The sequence below is a fragment of the Gopherus evgoodei genome, chromosome 2 (genome assembly GCF_007399415.2).
Source record: "Gopherus evgoodei ecotype Sinaloan lineage chromosome 2, rGopEvg1_v1.p, whole genome shotgun sequence".
Lineage (NCBI taxonomy): Eukaryota > Metazoa > Chordata > Testudines > Testudinidae > Gopherus > Gopherus evgoodei.
In genome coordinates, this window is record NC_044323.1 from 73,051,410 (window position 1) to 73,069,362 (window position 17,953).

The following is a 17,953-nucleotide window of genomic DNA, read 5'->3' on the forward strand; positions in this document are numbered from 1 at the left end:
CCTCATTATGTGCAGTGAAATACATGAGATAAGAAAGTGGCTTTATTAAAAAGAACTATTAGAAATATTTTCTGAAGAGTTCCAGGAAAAAGTGTTCCATATATTTTCCTCTCAAATTCTAACACAATAAATTCCTTCAAAACTGCATAAAGCAGAGGTCTCTCCAGAAACAGGTAGCAGGTGCCCGTCAAAAATTTCCCTATAAAATGGACACCATAAATTTGAGAGGAAGAAACCACATTTGTTTCTAGAACTTGGTGCCTAATATAATGAATATAACTGTTTTTCCTAGCTGGTTTACACTGTACATTTGACAGACTTTGGGCAGAGTCAGTTTCACTTTTTAACCTGTTCAGTCATTACATTTCGCCATTGTTGTAAAGACCCTTATAAACATCAAGTAGGTAGCAGAAAAACCCCGTAACAATTTTTAAAGAAGTAGGACATCATAGAGCACTTAATCTGAAAAGAAAATTATCTTAAAACGTTCAGGTTGACAGCATCCCTTTAACAGAATTAAAAAATCTGAGGCCATGAACATGAATTTTATGCTTGAATTGCACTTTATATTAGCATATTTATTTGCAAGTGAAATGCATTTTGGGATACTGGCACTCCATAAAAGAACCTGCTCATGTAGCTATTGTGGGTTTTAATGGGTTGGGCAGAAACAGGCAATAACCAGAGACAGGCAAGAAGACAGTTGAACTATTTGACAGGCTTAAAGGAATAGTTTTCCAGTGAACCCAAGCCTGAAAATCAAACATAACAAGTAAAAATAAAAAAAATGTACATCTTGTGACTGCATCTAAAGACAGAAGGTGAATAAAAAAATATCAGAAGGTACAAAAGTTTCATCCTTATTGTATAAATTTAGTCTGTATCATTATTTGCATTATTGAAAACTTCTTACAGTACAAAATATTTCGGTTAACAAAACTGTTTTCTCATAAATGTACATATATTATTTTAAGGTTTTAAGATTTACTACACCATATCAGGTGTCCAGCAAAACAAACTGATCTTTGGTTAGTGGAGATTTACATCAGCATAACTATTCAGACTGGTATAACAGAGCACGGCTTGGCCCAACATGTTTAAACATTTAGTAGAGATTATATGTAATTTATACCACACTTACATTTATACATTCAAAAATTTTACTAATGGACTGTAAGGTGTTCCATTGGTATTATCCTGGTATAAAAAAGGTAAAAAACCTGACACTTACGAATATAAAGTCAGTTTATCCAGGTCATTGTGCATATTGAAGGCATACAGTTCTCCCAAATGAAAAAGCTTTTCCAATGCTTCATAGATAAATATGATGCAAATGAGTGCTGCAAAAGCCTCCTCAGTAAATCGAGTGATGTAACACACAAGGCTGCTTGCATCAGTTGCTACTAATACTATGCATAAAAATGAAGTCCACAGACCAATGCTGGTTCGCAAGGAAAGATAAGAAAGTCCATAATCCCTGTTTGAAAAAAGAAAATACAGGTGTTCAGTAAAACTTTAAGGCTACTGAAATGGTAAATCATTCCATCTTGAAAAAAAAAGGTAAGACAAATTTTTGTCCCTGCACTTGTACTCTCTTGATGCTTCCTTATCCTGACCTGAATGCAGCCTTTGTTTGAGGCAGAAGCAGAACTGGGACTCTACTTCTTTCCTCATGCTGAGGGGGCTGGACCTGCTACTAAGGAGAGGGGGTGCTGGGATCAAACAAGCAGTTACATAGTTTGGGGGCATATGAACCCCCTCTCCACCCTCAGAGTTCCCTGTCAGCTTCAAAGTCACTATTGCAATTTAGGCAGAAAGGTCTGGTAATTCTTTGCTGAGTTATTATCTGACTTCTTCTGGCACAGGACTCAAATCCGGGTTTCCTTGCTGGAATCAACAGTGCCTCACATCAGAATGGCACAGAGCTTCTTTAAATCCTCCAACTCCTGTTTTCTCCTCTAGCAGCAGCATGCCTGGGTCAGTGGTCTCTACATGCTGTAATCTAAGAGCTAAAGGTCAGCGCTAAGATCTAAGGTCATAAGTGTTCTTTTTTAATTTGCTGGTTGGGAGGAACCACAATCGACATATCTGAACTGTTCTAGAAGATCAAAGAAAAAACTAATGCTGTGAAACACTACGGTTGAAAGTGAACAAGAACTTATACAGATACATATACACCATCAAGAAAATATAAAAACAACACAACACAAGACTTCCACAAGGAAATGGTGATCCTCCTCTTTTCTTTCATCTAAGATTGTTGCAATTTTAAAACACACAAGTAGTTAAATTTACAAATCTGATATAGACTATGTATCAAATTATTTGTAATTCCAAAAGTAATGTTTAATCTATTTATATTTGTATTAGAGATGGGATAGAAACAGTATCTGGATCTAGATAAAATTCAAGGCAAGGTTCAAGACTTAGATTTTTGGCCAAATCAAAACTAGAGTGCAGATTGACATATGACAATGCCAAGATCTTGTGTGTTGTTATTGCAAAATTATAGTCACCAGAGCTAAGGGCAGATTTCTTCTGGCTTTTGATCCAACCCAACGCGAAGTCACAAAACCAGGTTCGCATCTGAGAATTAAAAAGCAGCCCAACTAAAATGTAAATTCTGGTTTCAGTCCATGCCTACTTGCAGATTTCCGCTTTCAACTACTACAAATCTATCAGGAAGTCTGAGTTACCTTTAAGTTCAGAAAATGTATCAAATCAATGTAAATATTACTTACTTGCAGAATTTAAATAATATTTTTTCAAATACTAGAACTGGTCCGGTGCTCCCCAGTATTGTAAGAGGTTGCCCAGCAAACAGTGAATAGGCTATCCCAGTTAATGAGGCTCCAAAGAGAGACTCTATTGCACTCTGTTTGGAGGGAAAAAAATTGCTATGACATATTGCATTTATGGTTAATATTTGTCACCAGTGTTTTCACACGTACAATTTTATAAATCACCAACTTAGAAATAAAGTTAGGAATGAAAACAGTAAAATCAATATTGATATTGATGCTTTATACACATAAATAACTTAACACAGCACTGAAATAACAGTATCATGGTCAAAAGATTTGGAATGCTTCACTCTTGAACAACTGTAAAGCTATCCATACCCATAAGAACAAGTTATTCATTCTGAAGGCTAAGGAAAAAAGCACACACCAACAATTTTAACAAACACAAGGTCTATCAAAATATAGTTAAAGAGAAAAACGGTCTTTCTCTGTAAGAAAGAAGATATTGCAGTATATCTTTACGAAAACTTAATACAGTGTGCTATATCAAACCTGCACCAGTCAACCAAGCATTACAAAAGAAAAACTGTGACTGGGTGTTACTGAACAATAATGGTTTACATATACATGACAATGAAAAGATGGAGTAGTAAGCCAACATCCCACCTGGTAATGCATTTCTCTTTGTTAGGGTAAACTACACCTCTACCCTAATATAACGTGACCACATATAACATGGGTTCGCATATAGTGTAGTAACCCTGGGGCTCCGGCGGCGGGGCTTGGGCGGCGCTTTAAAGGACCCAGGGCTCTGGCTGCTGCAGCGAGCCCCAGGCCCTTTATATCACTGCTGGAGCCCTGCCACTGCTACTCCCTGGGCTCCAGCAGCGGGGTTTGGGTGGCGATTTAAAGGGCCTGGGGCTCCCCGCGGCCAGAGTCCCAGGCTCTTTAAATCACCACTGGAGCCCTGCCGCCACTACCCTGATAAAATGGGGTTTCACCTATAACGCGGTAGGGATTTTTGGCTCCGGAGGACCGTGTTGTATCGGTGGAGAGTTACATTTATTTGTTTTTGTCCTTGAATTACAAGCTTTACTAAAACACTTTCCTCTTAAAATAAATAAATAAAAAGTTATAAACCACTACAAAAGAGAAAAAGCAGAGCTTTGGACCTAAAACATTGTTTAAGTTTTTAAAAATTACCTAAGCCAGTCAAAAAAAACCTATGAAAAGACATGAGTTTGACAATAACGTTGACTTGCACTTTTAAAAAAATTCCTATTCGGTAATTATTCATGCCTGAGAAAGCTAAAACTAAGCAAACATGATTTAAGCCTCAATTCAACAAAGCACTTAAACCTGGGCTGTGAATTGCTGAATTGGGACAATAAAAGGAATTTTGCATGCTACACATAAAAAGAAAATATATCAATTTGGCCTATTGATCAAATGTTAGCCTCAAACTAGCATTTTAGTTCAGTCAAAGCATTAACTTTGGGCTCTGAATCACGATGGTGGCAGGGACAGGGAGTACTGTGAAGGTGACATTCTCTGGGAATGTGAGGGAGGGGTTTGAACACAAACTTTGTACCTTACAAAGTCAGCTACTGTGCTTCAACATACGTGTGCAGTAACTAATTTATTATATTAATTGATGCACACCAAAGTATCTGAAGGCAGGAACAAGCCCACAAATAATCCCAGACAGCTAAAAAAAAAGAAAGCATTTAAAATCAAATCTTAAAAAGGAGCACATTTTCTAAAGTTATGCATACAAGGTACATGTACAAACCATGCTAATGTTTTTATGCCAACTGCCTGAAAATATACTTCCTAAATCTGGAGTAATAAAATTATGGTACAGTACAACAATATAATTTTTTTCTGGAAGTAGATTTTGTACAGCAACCAGCTTGTTAAAACTCTCATGTTAATAAGGATATATTCAAGTCACAGGCCTTCTTTGCAAAAAAATAAATAAAGTCCAGTTAAATAAGTAAGTACTACAATTCATGTTTAAAGGTGTGCTCTGAAAAGCAACATGGAGTTTTCTTGTACTTTCAATACAAGTATAATCAAAATCCTAAGATGTTTTAAGGAAAAATTTGAATACATCCTTACATTTTCCCTGAAAGAAAAAAGTCATTTTCACAACAAATTTAGAAATAGAAAATACACTTCATAAATGATTTTAATTAACAGCCATTGGCTAATTCAGACTGAAACACTGACTTTATACAATAGTGGATGTGACCATTTCCCCCTTTATGAAAATTGCAAAGCCCTAGTAAGTAATTTAGTTAAAATGTCTATAGTCTGCATACTATCCAATATGGCATTACCAAGATTAAAAAGATATTTCTCTATAGCCAAATTTGTTAAGGTTTAAAATGAAGAGTATTTTCTGTCTATAAACCTTGGTTATCTCCTCTTATTAAGAATATAAAAGTAATATACATTTATATTTTGTCCATGGTTTAAATATATAATTCTGCTTCCTCTGCCAATGCATCATCAGCATTATCATCCACACAGGCCTACTACTCAAGGCCATTAAGCTTGGTCAGCTATTCACCTTGAGCCTCTGACTTATCCTAAGTAGGCCTACTGGGATGGTGCAGCTTTAGCGCTTACATTTTTTGAATCAATTCTATTGTTCCTTTCCAAAAAGGCAATGAAAGCTCTTTTTGAATTCATGAAGCCACTCACCCAGGAAGGCAGGATAAACATTTTTACCTTAACTGTGCATCCTCTCCTGTTCACATTTTCCACAGCAATTACCTGTTGGGGAATGTCTGCTTTGGGGCAGGCTAATCAAGTGCTGCGGATAAACTCTTCAAATAAAAGTATGAATAAATGAGACAAATGCACACAGTCACTTGCCTCTGAAGATCTAAAAGCCTGGCCACTACCATTCTTTGTACTCACTATTCTGCCTTCTGTAGCTTCTCCCAGGAGCCCTCCAAAAGTGATTACAGGAGACATACAGGCACAGTATAGGAAAAGAATCGAGGCCAGGCACTGCAGGCTTAATGCATCCTTGAAGTCACTCAAGAAAAAAGGTGCTTTCCTTTTGATGTCAAGTATCAAACCACCAAAAAGCCTAAATAGGTGAGATGAAACTCGTCAAACTGTACACTAAAGGATTCTAGCTAGTTTAAAACTATGGGCTACACAAGACTGCCAATGCCGATTGCCAGCACAAAGTTAACAATTTCATAATCCAATTTAAAATACAACACAGATTAAAACAAACTAATTTAGTCAATTCCAATCCAGTTAATTGTATACAAAAATTATGTGGTTTATATTTAACCATATACTTTAAAATGCTGGCTAGCTATTTTGCATATAATGGGCTAGACACTGAAAAGATCTTGGCAAATCATTCTGCCCAAACAATGTTTTAAGAAGCTCATATCTGAATGAAGTGGTCATCAGAACACATAATAAGCACAAAGAATATTTAAAAATCCAGCTTCTAGGACAGGGGTGGAGAAACGTTTTGGTCCGAGGGCCACATTTGGAAATAGAAATTGTATGGCGGGTCATGAATGCTCACAAAATTGGGGTTGGGGTACGGGAGGGAAAGAGGGCTCTGGTTGGGGGCCAGAAATGAGGCGTGCAAGCTCGTAGCAGCACTTACTTCAAGCAGCTCCCAGAAGCAGTGGCATGCCGCTTCTCCTGCTCCTACGTGCTGGCGCGGCCAGGTGGCTCTGCACCCACTGGAGTGCCGGAGGGGGCCACTAGAGCGCGTAGGAGTCGCAGTGGGTCCATGCCACGGCCCCCGGGAGCCACATGCTGCGGCCCCCAACCCTGCTTCCCAGTTGGATTGCTGAAGCAGGGCAAGCCCCAGACCCCACTCCCCAGTGAGAGCTCGCGGGCTGGCTTAAAACAGCCTGCGGGCTGTAGATTGCCCACCTCTGAAACAGTGCATAATAGTGGAGCTGAAAACAGTCAGCTCATATGGTGATAGGTTCTCTCTGGAAAAGTATCACTAAATTCATGATGTTGAAAAGTTATTTGCCTGTGGGATATTAACTCTTGAACCTCTATAGTTTTTTTGCAGCTGATCCAAACCTGCAATAGAATTTTAGTGAAGATTAAGATTGGTTAAGTCTTGCAAGTTGTTTTTCTAATTTGTAGGAAATCCAAATTTTTAGCCAAGGATTTAAGTTTACTAAGATTTCCAGACAAGAAATGCAACTCATCTACAAGAGTTTTCTTTGAATTTTTTACAGGTCTAAAAATCACTACTTTGCCCATATTCCATTGGTCTTTGGAAGCTATGAATCTTGTTATATGATGCTGCATATAAAAAGACTGACCTCTTCTTTTAAATGTTCTTCTGTGGGATCTAGAAAATAGTTTAGACATTGATATGTACCTATGCAATATTTTGAATATCTAGCCCAATATAGACAATTTCCAAATTGCTGCTACACTCATGATAAATGCATGCTTTATAATAGCTTTAAAATTAAAAGTATATTTTGAAAATTTAGTCAGTTAAAGGAGGCATCCTCATACTATGAAATACTTCACAAGTGTGTTGAGAAATATTGCCACAGGGTTGATAATGCTTTAAGCAGGACAACAATCATAGGCAAGAACCAATCACTTGAAAAGGAAAAAGGATGGGTTTTACCATGAATTTAAAATATTTAAATATATCATTCTACAAAATGGTAATCATATTAATAATTTATTGCTTATTTTTTTTGTGATGACTAGTATTTAGGTAAGCAAACCCACCTTCCAGTCCTCCGTAGCTCAGGTCCAGCATGATGGCTCTCCTGTTTGAGAATCTCTCCTGTAGAAGTAGATCCATTTGGAAATTTAGGTATCTTTCTTTTCTCCTATGTAAGGAAAGTATATAAAAAATTTTACTTTGGGCTTTATCAAAAAGCCTCTGGTCAGGAAAAGTTTGCAAAGGCCCAATACTTCCAAAATCAAATTTTAATACAAGGTATTTTATAAATATTTACAATACAAATGTACAACATGATATGGATTATACTAGTAAATAAAATTCCCAAAAGGCAATAGTATCTCTGAATACACTTTCCTGGGTCACATGGCCTCTGAGGAGTAAATTCATAGCTCAATTAACAATACATTTTAATGGCAAGATATAACTATTATACCTGAATTGTGTATATCCAAAAATTATGTATGTATTATACACTGATTACATATATGCTATATCATGTGTGCATACACATGGTAATGTAAACACAAATGTACCTCATTGCGCAGACAGTTTTGCTTTTTTATATGGAAATGTAAAAACTTAGCTCCTTATACTCAGCAAGGTCCACCAACAGCACACAAATACCACAGATTTCCTTTGTCTAACTCATACCTACTTTCTTTGGAAACCAAAACCCAGGCTGCAAGGAGCCCAAGGTTTTAACTTCACATTACTTGTTAAATAAGCTACATTCCCCCCCTTTAAAATTTATCCTCCTCTTTAAACCTCTCCAAGATTGTTACCACCTGACAGAGTATACAACCAGCCCTCCAAAAGCACAATTTCCCACCCTAAGACGCCTGTGTGGTGCAGCATAATAGCAGCACAAAACACTCTTTAGAACAACAAGCAGAAGACCATGTTTGGGATTCAAATTCTCATTCTAAACATAGCATAATGCATTAATATTATCCATTTTTATTTTTCACATATAATTTACAGAGTTTTCATTTCCTAACCCAATTTCCCATACTTAAATTTGTATTTACTGTTTCCATTTTCCTTTGAAAAAACTGCAAGTCTAATTTATAAACATTAGTTTCTCATAACAGAACTTATTATAAATATAACAAAATATACAATTTCAGAGGAACACTCAAAAGTCACTCATAAAAAAGTCAAAAGTGCATTTCATGATTAGAGAAATTAGCAAACTGATTTCAAACAAAAACAGAGGGAACAGATAAACAAGTTAAGGTAATACAACCAGTGTTATTTAACAGGGGAGGAGGGTACTGTTGCTCTAATAAATATTAATATATTATAATAAGTTTTGGATTGCATTGGGTAATGTATTTTAGAAACAAATCACAGACTATAATACTGTCAAAGCTCTCACCTGGGAAGGAACACTTTTTGGTGGTTCAATGCGTATAGACGGATCCCACTCTCCTGGAGGCAGGACAGTCACTTGGTCTAAAAATTCATCTATTCCTGATAACAGATCATTACGGTCTTTAGCTTTATAAGCAACATCATGGAAAACCTTTATTGGGAAAAAAAATCCACACAAAAATGAATGCTGGGTAAGAGCAACCCCTTAGAGGGACACTTGAGTAAAGAAGTCATAGGCAAATTTTCCATGGGTCTCAACTAGGCTTTTACCTGTGCAGTTGCAATTTTGGATATTAATAGGTTTGTACAAGCCTTTTTCAAATATTAACAACTGTGTATGTAGTTGGTGGGTTTTGCACATGCAAATTCTTTCACGTGTGTGCATGAGTGCTTGCATTCCTAACCTTGTGCATGTACATATGTAAATATGGTTCTAAATACTTTTGAAGTGTTCTTGGGTATGTTATAAACAAGACTGTAGTTTATTTAATCAAAACATCCAAAAATCCATCTTTTCTTTACAGTACTTGTGCTGATTACTTTTTGCATTTCTCTCAGCATTTTACTGCACAGACAGATGTCTCAATTTATATTTTACAAAATGATGGCAAACAAATAATAGAGATGCAGAGAGGATTACAGAAACAAGAACATATTCCCGCGGGAATTCTGTACCAAAAAATTAAAAATTCTGCTCCAAAAAATTAAAAATTCTGTGTACAATATTTTAAAATTCTGCAAACTTCTGCATATTTTATATGTCAAAATAACACAATATAAACACATCATTTTCTATTATTTGCTGACAAGTATTTTGAAATAAGTTACCAAAATGAAAATGGTGTGATTATTTTGTTACTGTGTTTCTGTGTTATTTTGACAATTAAAATATGCAAAACTTTGCAGAATTTTAATTTTTTTGGTGCAGAACTCCCTCAAGAGTTGTGTATGGCACAATTGGATATGGGCAGCTCAGTGAGGGGTCTGGGTGCAGGGGGGAAATCTGCATGTACAGGGGCTCAGTGCGGCATTCTGGGTACAGGGGAAAAGGGACTCTGCAGGGAGTCCAGGTGAAGGTAGTTAGGGCTTAGTGGGGTGGGGGAGGGATTGGGGGAGTGGGACTTGGTGGGGTGGGGGGTCAGGGTGCAGCTGGTTGGGGCTCAGTGGGGTGGGGAGCTCTTGATGCAGTGAGTGAGGCTCAGCAGGGATGGGAATTTGGGGGGCTCAGTGGAAGGAGGAGTTCTGGGTACAGGAGGCTCCTGACGTGGAAGGGGCTCAATGTGGGGGGTTCTGGGTGTGCAGGCTGGGGGAGGGGTCACTGTACAGGTAGCTGCTCCCCCTCTCCGCCCAACCCGCATGCATCCAGATGCCCCTACATCCAACTCTTCCCACCCCCGCTGAGACTCACCCCGCTCCCCCCTGCATCTGGGAACCCCCACTCCCCCAAGCTTCCCCTTTCAAACAAACAGTTTTCCTATGTACAAAATAGGGATTATACATTTCAGACATCCTGGGGATATTGTGAGGATTAATTCATTAAATATTTGTAAATATTAAATACCTCATCCTCACAACATTCAATAAATCAAATTAGATTTACAATTACTGAACTCTGATTCAGTAACAGTTCAATGCACCACAGTCAGCTGTGTATGCCACTCCTGAAGTAATATGTTCAAGCTATTTAAAACTAATTCAATGTCAAAATATGCATACTGCTTAATTCAGGAACTTCATCCACTATGTGTCCTTAAATTTTATGTATTCTGGGTGGTGTCTTACAAATGTAGAAAATAGAGAGCCAAATCACACTCTCCTTAAACTTTTGCTTTTGCAAAAGAATCTCAGACTATATTCAGTTTCACAAACTGATGAGTGACCATCTTAACTTGGAGTTTTTGGTTTCAAGATAAACAGATTTTTTTTTTTAAAATTAGGCCCTATCACACTTTTCCTTTAGTGGCATTTTACCCATTAAAAGTGATATGTTTAGTTTGTATTAGAAATTGTTTGCAAAGGCAGAACCTAAAGAGCTGCTATATGTATTGGAAGTTAATCCCCAGAAATGCAGGTCTTCAGAGGGAGAAAAAAATTATGTAATTTTGGAATTTTTAAATATTCTATATTAAATGTTTTATAAAATTCATTTGCTAAACACTGATCAAGTCCATTTTTATTCCCAGTAAACTATTATGTTCCTAAAAATACACACCTAAAACTAGAAGCCCTAATTAAATACGATAATTTTAGAAATATTTCTGGATTAACACTCAAAAGTTAAAAATTGTTGTTACCTAAAGAAATGCTAACATTTCAGTTAACTTACTCTAATAGTAGTAAGAATTCAGTATAGAAATAATATCCAAATATGCTGTGGGAGGTGTCTTCTTTTGAATGAGAAATAAATGAGATCCCAATCTCCAGTTCTCTCTAAAGACCTCACAGCACTTCACAGAAGACTAGAAGTATTAATTCAAGTGTCTGGCAAAATTTCAAATTTGGCTATTACATTCTGCTCATCTAAAAATACCCATTCAGTGTTTGAGTTTTATACAACATTCTTAATTTTCTGTCCTGAACTGCTGTGTACCATTACAATGTACTGTTTAACAGCTGCCATCACTCATAAAACAAGTCGCCACATTTAAGTGGTAGGTTAAAGAGATATATATCTATCTTGTATATCTTTCTGTAAATACTTTTGGGATCATTCTACAAGAAAGGCAAGGGATAAATTTAAATTGATTTATACATCCATCCTCGGTTCTGCGGATTCTCTCTTCATTGTTCTTTATATAAAGTTAGTTTGACTGTGCCAGGTATCTGTGAATTATAGGTTGTAAAGAGATTCCATTAAGCATAGTCTGTGAGAACATGATTTCAGACTTCTGCAATGCAAATTTTTATTCAACACTCAGGTTTGCTTTCAATGGATTGTAAATATATACTACTTGCATCATCAGTCATAAGCGTTGCTATTGATCTTCCGATTTCATGATACTGTGGTGCCTTGCCAGCTGGACCCAGTAACAGAAACAAGAACCTGCAGGAAAAGTTAGATAGGAGAGGAGACCAGTAGAGCTGAGTTATTTCACCTTAAGCCTTTTATAAAAAGCCAACTGCTCAAATCAAATCTGAGGCTACTTCTTCATATCAAATATTAGAATTCATAATTTGTAGGCTCATCATTTTGGTATTGATAAAAAGATGTTTTTGCTACACAAATATAACACAATGATTTAAACTGCTGTAATTTTGGAACTATTTCCTGTGAAAAATTAAAGCAGTGTTGCTGTTTTTTAAAAAGCTATTTTCAAAACCAGGTAATTCAGTTAGAAGAATATTGTAAAGATTAGTAGTATGTAATATTTATACTGAAAGCCATTAAGTTCAATTTTCCACACTGTCCTTGTAAGAAAATCTCCAGACAAGTTATTTGAAGAAACTGCAACTGCATTTTAGATATAAAACCAAACCGAACATTCACAGGTTTTACCCTTCTCCAACAATAACCCACTGCACATATTTTTTCTCTGATGGTAGCTCTAAATGAATTTGGTGAAAACATGCATCAAATGATTTAGCCTTACTGTGTCTGGCAGTGTGCAGCATAAATTAGTTCTTAAATTATCTTGAAAATCATTTCACATAATCATCAGATTAGTCACATTTCTGTCTATCAAATGTATTTAATTTTCAATTTATCAAACTGCTTTCAACATTAAGTCCCAGCAGACACATTCAATTACAAACAAAAATATTAACCTGCCCTCCCCTGGGGGCCTCAGAATACTAGTGCAGGCAGATCCAACATACACTTCCTGTGCCAGTGAAGGTGAATTTTATCCTCAGAGATAAACACCAAAGTACTGAAAATTTTTCCCTTAAAGCCATACCATTGGTAGCAACTGGAGAAGAGAAGGATTACACCCAACCTTCACTTTGTACTTCCGAGTCATTAGAAAAAGAAATGTATTTCACTTTGGTATCAGATTTGCAAAAACTAGCATCCGTATTCACACGTAAATACATATTAGAATGTGCACTCTAGATATCAGATGATCAAATAAGTTTCCCACACTCTAGTTGTGTTTTCACAATAGAGCACTCTACACAGAGTACACATACACCTCTACCACGATATAACGTGACCCGATATAACATGAATTCGGATATAAAGTGAAAAAGCAGTGCTCCCGGGGGTGAGAGGGGGGAGCGCACACTCCAGCAGATCAAAGCAAGTTCAATATAATGCAGTTTCACCTATAAACGCAGTAAGATTCTTTGGCTCCCAAGGACAGCATAATATCAGGGTAGAGGTGTACTTCAAGACTCAATGGATTATATCCATTGTCATGTTAACATGTGGGAGAGGAGGAATGTATGTCTCCTTAGTCACACAGTTTAAAACGGTGTAAGAAAGGACCAGGAGCTCTGAGATCCATCCTTCCCAAACCCACCTGGATTGTCAATTTCAAACTTCATAAACAGTTATAAAGATATCATCAAATTATTATTTTTTAAACTTTTGGGAGGAGGTTTAGATGGCCCTCATTACACAAATTTGCAACAATTGCTTGCTATGCAAGACAGAGATTTAAGACAGTAAGACAGTTACTGTCCCAATGAGTTCATAATCTAAACTGATCTCTGCTCTGCTTGAACACTGAAGTGCTGTTACTTTATTGTGTGAGTAAATGCATGTTATTCAAGGATTTCTTTACCGTGTAGGAACAGGAACCTCTGTGAGACCTGAAAGCAGCACAGCAGGGGACAGTCTCACAAAAGCAATGATTGGTCTTTCCAAAAAATCTACTTCTCCCACCAACACATTTGATGCTTCCGCTCCTGTGGGAATTTTCCTCATGAAGTTCATATCAACCTATTATATAGAGATGAAGCAATTGCTTAATTCTTTACGATTCTTATTGATAATTCTACAAAGAATTTTTAAAAACTAAGAAGAGCATTGACTGTTCAACTCTTGTTTTGATGAAAACAATATAAATGCAAAAGAAATATTTACATGTACAGGAACAGAAAAGACAAGCATATGATGTGTATAAAATATGTCTGTCAGCAGTATTTTATCAGTACATTTCTTTTATTATTACAAGTTATAACTACTAAAACGTTTCAGCTACTAATCACTTTTCCACAGTAACTTCTCAGGACAGAAATATTTTCTCTATGGTAGGTGACATTACTTGACAGCAAATAGACAAAACAATAACTAAGGAGAGTTCCTGTAATTATACGCAGTTTTCCAGAATTTAGTTATTTAACATTTTATAAATGTTATTTTAAATATTTTTAAAGGACTGAATAGTTTTAATATAATTTTCATCACAAAAATAAACAGCTGAAACAGAATAAAGAAACTTACATTTCTGCATATAATTACAGAGGAACATTACAAAACTGTACAGCACATGAACTCTTGAGTTTACAAACAGTTACACAAAAGGCACAGAAACTAACACTAGTTACGTTGTTATCTAGAAAACTTACAGCTGACCTCTTGAGTCCCACACCAAGTGTGCCACAACTACAGTGCCAGGAGGCTGACTCCTGCCCAACAGGAGACAAGGCAGGTGTACAGAAGGACAGGGCCAAGCAAAAATATAAAAACTGTGACAGAGTAGGAATAAATGGCACCTGCCATGATCAGATGAGAACTACTATGTAAAATTAGCTTTGCTTCAGCACAATTATAACATTTTTTTGACAAACAGTTTATTACAATCTTTACTGTACAGATTACACTGAACAGGTTGAATTTTGTAGTAAGAACCACAAGTGATTCTATAGCCCAGAACATTTAAGCTACAGAAGATGGGAGAGGTTAACAGTAGTACACAAGGTTTGCTTCCAGAAGTAACACAACTGATGCTCTTTACTATTAAGATTTCCATGGTTTTTACAGAATATTCATAAAAGCCCTTTTTCTGAAAAGGGGTCCTTAAGTCTCTAAAATAAGAAAAACAGAAATTCACAAAAACTTAAGCTATTTTATATGCAAAAAACACCCAGAATGCTCCTGTTTTGTAAAAACTTTTGCAGTGTATCTGACCTGAAAATATTATGTATTGCTCAATCAGCAAGTACAGTGGCTTTTATGTCAAGTTAATGAAATACTGCACATGTGAAGTGGCAAATTATCTAATAATAGTAAATCCAGATGTATGCAAAAGTAGCCAAAACATTTAATGGCTAATTAATTTAATCTATACTGCATTCTGATACTGCTGTAGTTAACCCAAATTATGGCAGAAATAGCAACCAGTTTTGGCTACCATCTGTTACATGGCCCTACTTACTATAATTGAGAAAATATGTAATGTCATTTACCTTACTGAAATCAACAGTGCTGTTTTCTCTGCTTCCACCTGTTCCATTACCTTTAACATCTCCACTTTTTCCAGCATCCAAATTTCCAGGTGCTGACTGCGGAGATGCTAGAAGCCCTATATTTAAACAAAATACACATTTTCAAAATGGAGTTCACAGAAATTGGACCAATCAAGACACACACTATGAAAGAAATCAATGTGGCAGCTTGCTAAAAGCGAATGTGCAGGTTAATAAACAAAAGTGCCTCATATTAGTACCACAAATTCAACATAAACAAGTTATTTTATTCTGGAAAACAATTAAGTTGGTTTAAAATAGTTAAAATCAGATGTTGCCTAATGGTGGCCATTTACAAACAGTTTAGAAAGAAACTAGAGTGACTTTTGGGGAAGAGGACAAATGTAAAAATTTAATCCTCACCACCAATGCTTGTGTACAGAACCTACCTGATAGAGGTTCCACACGTCAAATTAGAAGCCCTAGAATTAAAACAAAACAAAAACAAAACATACCCACCATACAATTTAATACATTATCTGAAGTTGATATTTGATTAAAAACCTGAGACTCAGGTTTTGACCATATCAGGGTCAAGACACTAGTGGTCAAACTAGTGTAACTCTCTGGGTAAACTTATGCAAATGATCATATACATCAGTGAAGCTTAACCTTGGTTTGAAGGCAGTTTACCCTATCTATGCTATGGTCCGCTAGACTATGATTTAGGCATTCTGTTTGAAACAATCTAGTACAGACACAGCGACATATATTTTATAGGGCTGTCAATTAATCGCAGTTAACTCGTGATTAACTCAAAAAATTTAATCGCAACTTAAAAAAATTAATCGCGATCAATTGCACTTCTAACAATAGAATACCAATTGAAATTTATTAAAATATTTGTGGATGTTTTTCTACATTCAATATTGATTTCAATTACAACAGAGAATACAAGTGTACAGTACTCACGTTATATTATTTTTATTACAAATATATGCACTGTAAAAATGATAAAAAACAGTATTTTTCAGTTCACCTCATACAAGTACTGAAGTGCAATCTCTATCTTGAAAGTGTAATTACAAATGTAGATCTTTTTGGTTACCATAACTGCACTCAAACCGCTCCCCCCCCCCAAAAAAAAAACAATGTAAAACTTTAAAGACTACAAGTCCACTCAGTCGTACATCTTATTCTGCCAATCACTAAGGCTGGGTCTACATTGGGTGGGTGGGGGGTCCACCTAAGATACGCAACTTCAGCTACGCAAATAGCGTAGCTGAAATCGGCGTATCTTAGGTCAATTTACCTGGCTGTGAGGACAGCAGCAAGTCGACCGCTGCTGCTCTCCCGTCAACTCCGCTTCCATCTCTCGCCGCGGTGGAGTTCCGGAGTCGACAGCAGAGTGATCGGGGATCAATTTTATCGCATCTACACTTGATGCGATAAATCAATCCCCAATAGATTGATCACGTAGTGTAGACGTACCCTAAGACAAACAAGTTTGTTTACATTGACAGGAGATACTGCTGCCTGCTTCTTATCTACAATCTCACCTGAATGTGAGAACAGGGGTTCGCATTGCAACACTGGCTACAAAAATGCAAAGTGTTTACATGCCAGATATGTTAAACATTTGTATGCCCCTTCATGCTTCGGCCATCATTCCAGAGGCAATGCTTCCATGCTGATGATGCTCGTTAAAAAAATAGCGTGTCAACTAAATTTGTGACTGTACTCCATGGGGGGGAGCACTGTGTGTCTCCTGCTCTGTTTTACCTGCATTCTGCATATATTTCACGTTACAGCAGTCTTGGATGATGACCCAGCGCATGTTCGTTTTAAGAACACTTTCACAGCAGATTTAACAAAATGCAAAGAAGGTACCAATGTGAGATTTCTAAAAATTGCAACAGCACTTGACCCAAAGCTTAAGAATCTGAAGTGCCATCCAAAATCTGAGAGAGATGAGGTGTGGAGCATGCTTTTAGAAGTCTTAAAAGAGTAACACTCTGCTGTGGAAACTACAGAACCCAAACCTCCAAAAAAAGAAAATCAACCTTCTGCTGATGGCATCTGACTCAGATGATGAAAACGAACATGCATCAGTCTGCACTGCTTTGGATTGTTATCAAGCAGAACCCATCATCAGCATGGAAGCATGTCCTCTGGAATGGTGGTTGAAGCATGAAGGGACATATGAATCTTTAGCGCATATGGCATGAAAATATCTTGCGACGCCAGCTACAACAGTGCCATGCAAATGCCTATTCTCACTTTCAGGTGACATTGTAAACAAGAAGCACGCAGCATTATCTCCTGCAGATTGTAACCAACCTTGTTTGTCTGAGTGATTGGCTGACCAAGAAGTAGGACTGAGTGGACTTGTAGGCTCTAAAGCAGGGGTTGGCAACCTTTCAGAAGTGGTGTGCCGAATCTTCATTTATTCACTCTAATTTAAAGTTCTGCGTGCCAGTAATACATTTTAACGTTTTTAGAAGGTCTCTTTCTATAAGTCTATAATATATAACTAAACTATTGTTGTATGTAAAGTAAATAAGGCTTTTAAAATGTTTAAGAAGCTTCATTTAAAATTAAATTAAAATGCAGAACCCCTCGGACTGGTGTCCAGGACCTGGGCAGTGTGAGTGCCACTGAAAATCAGCTTGCGTGCCGCCATAGGTTGCCTACCCCTGCTCTAAAATTACACATTGTTTTATTTTTGAATTCTTTTTTTGAACATAATTCTACATTTATAGGTTCAACT

At 36.8% G+C, this 17,953-nt stretch overlaps 1 protein-coding gene across 1 annotated transcript in view; it reads right to left on the reverse strand.

Annotated features, from left to right (window-relative positions):
- SLC4A7 (solute carrier family 4 member 7) overlaps positions 1 to 17,953 on the reverse strand; it is a 174,763-nt gene that overhangs the window by 30,233 nt on the left and 126,577 nt on the right. The window contains 8 exon segments of the mRNA XM_030550993.1: positions 1,232 to 1,477; positions 2,742 to 2,875; positions 5,673 to 5,847; positions 7,500 to 7,603; positions 8,837 to 8,983; positions 11,788 to 11,875; positions 13,557 to 13,714; positions 15,184 to 15,299. Coding sequence (XP_030406853.1) covers positions 1,232 to 1,477; positions 2,742 to 2,875; positions 5,673 to 5,847; positions 7,500 to 7,603; positions 8,837 to 8,983; positions 11,788 to 11,875; positions 13,557 to 13,714; positions 15,184 to 15,299 — 1,168 coding nt within the window.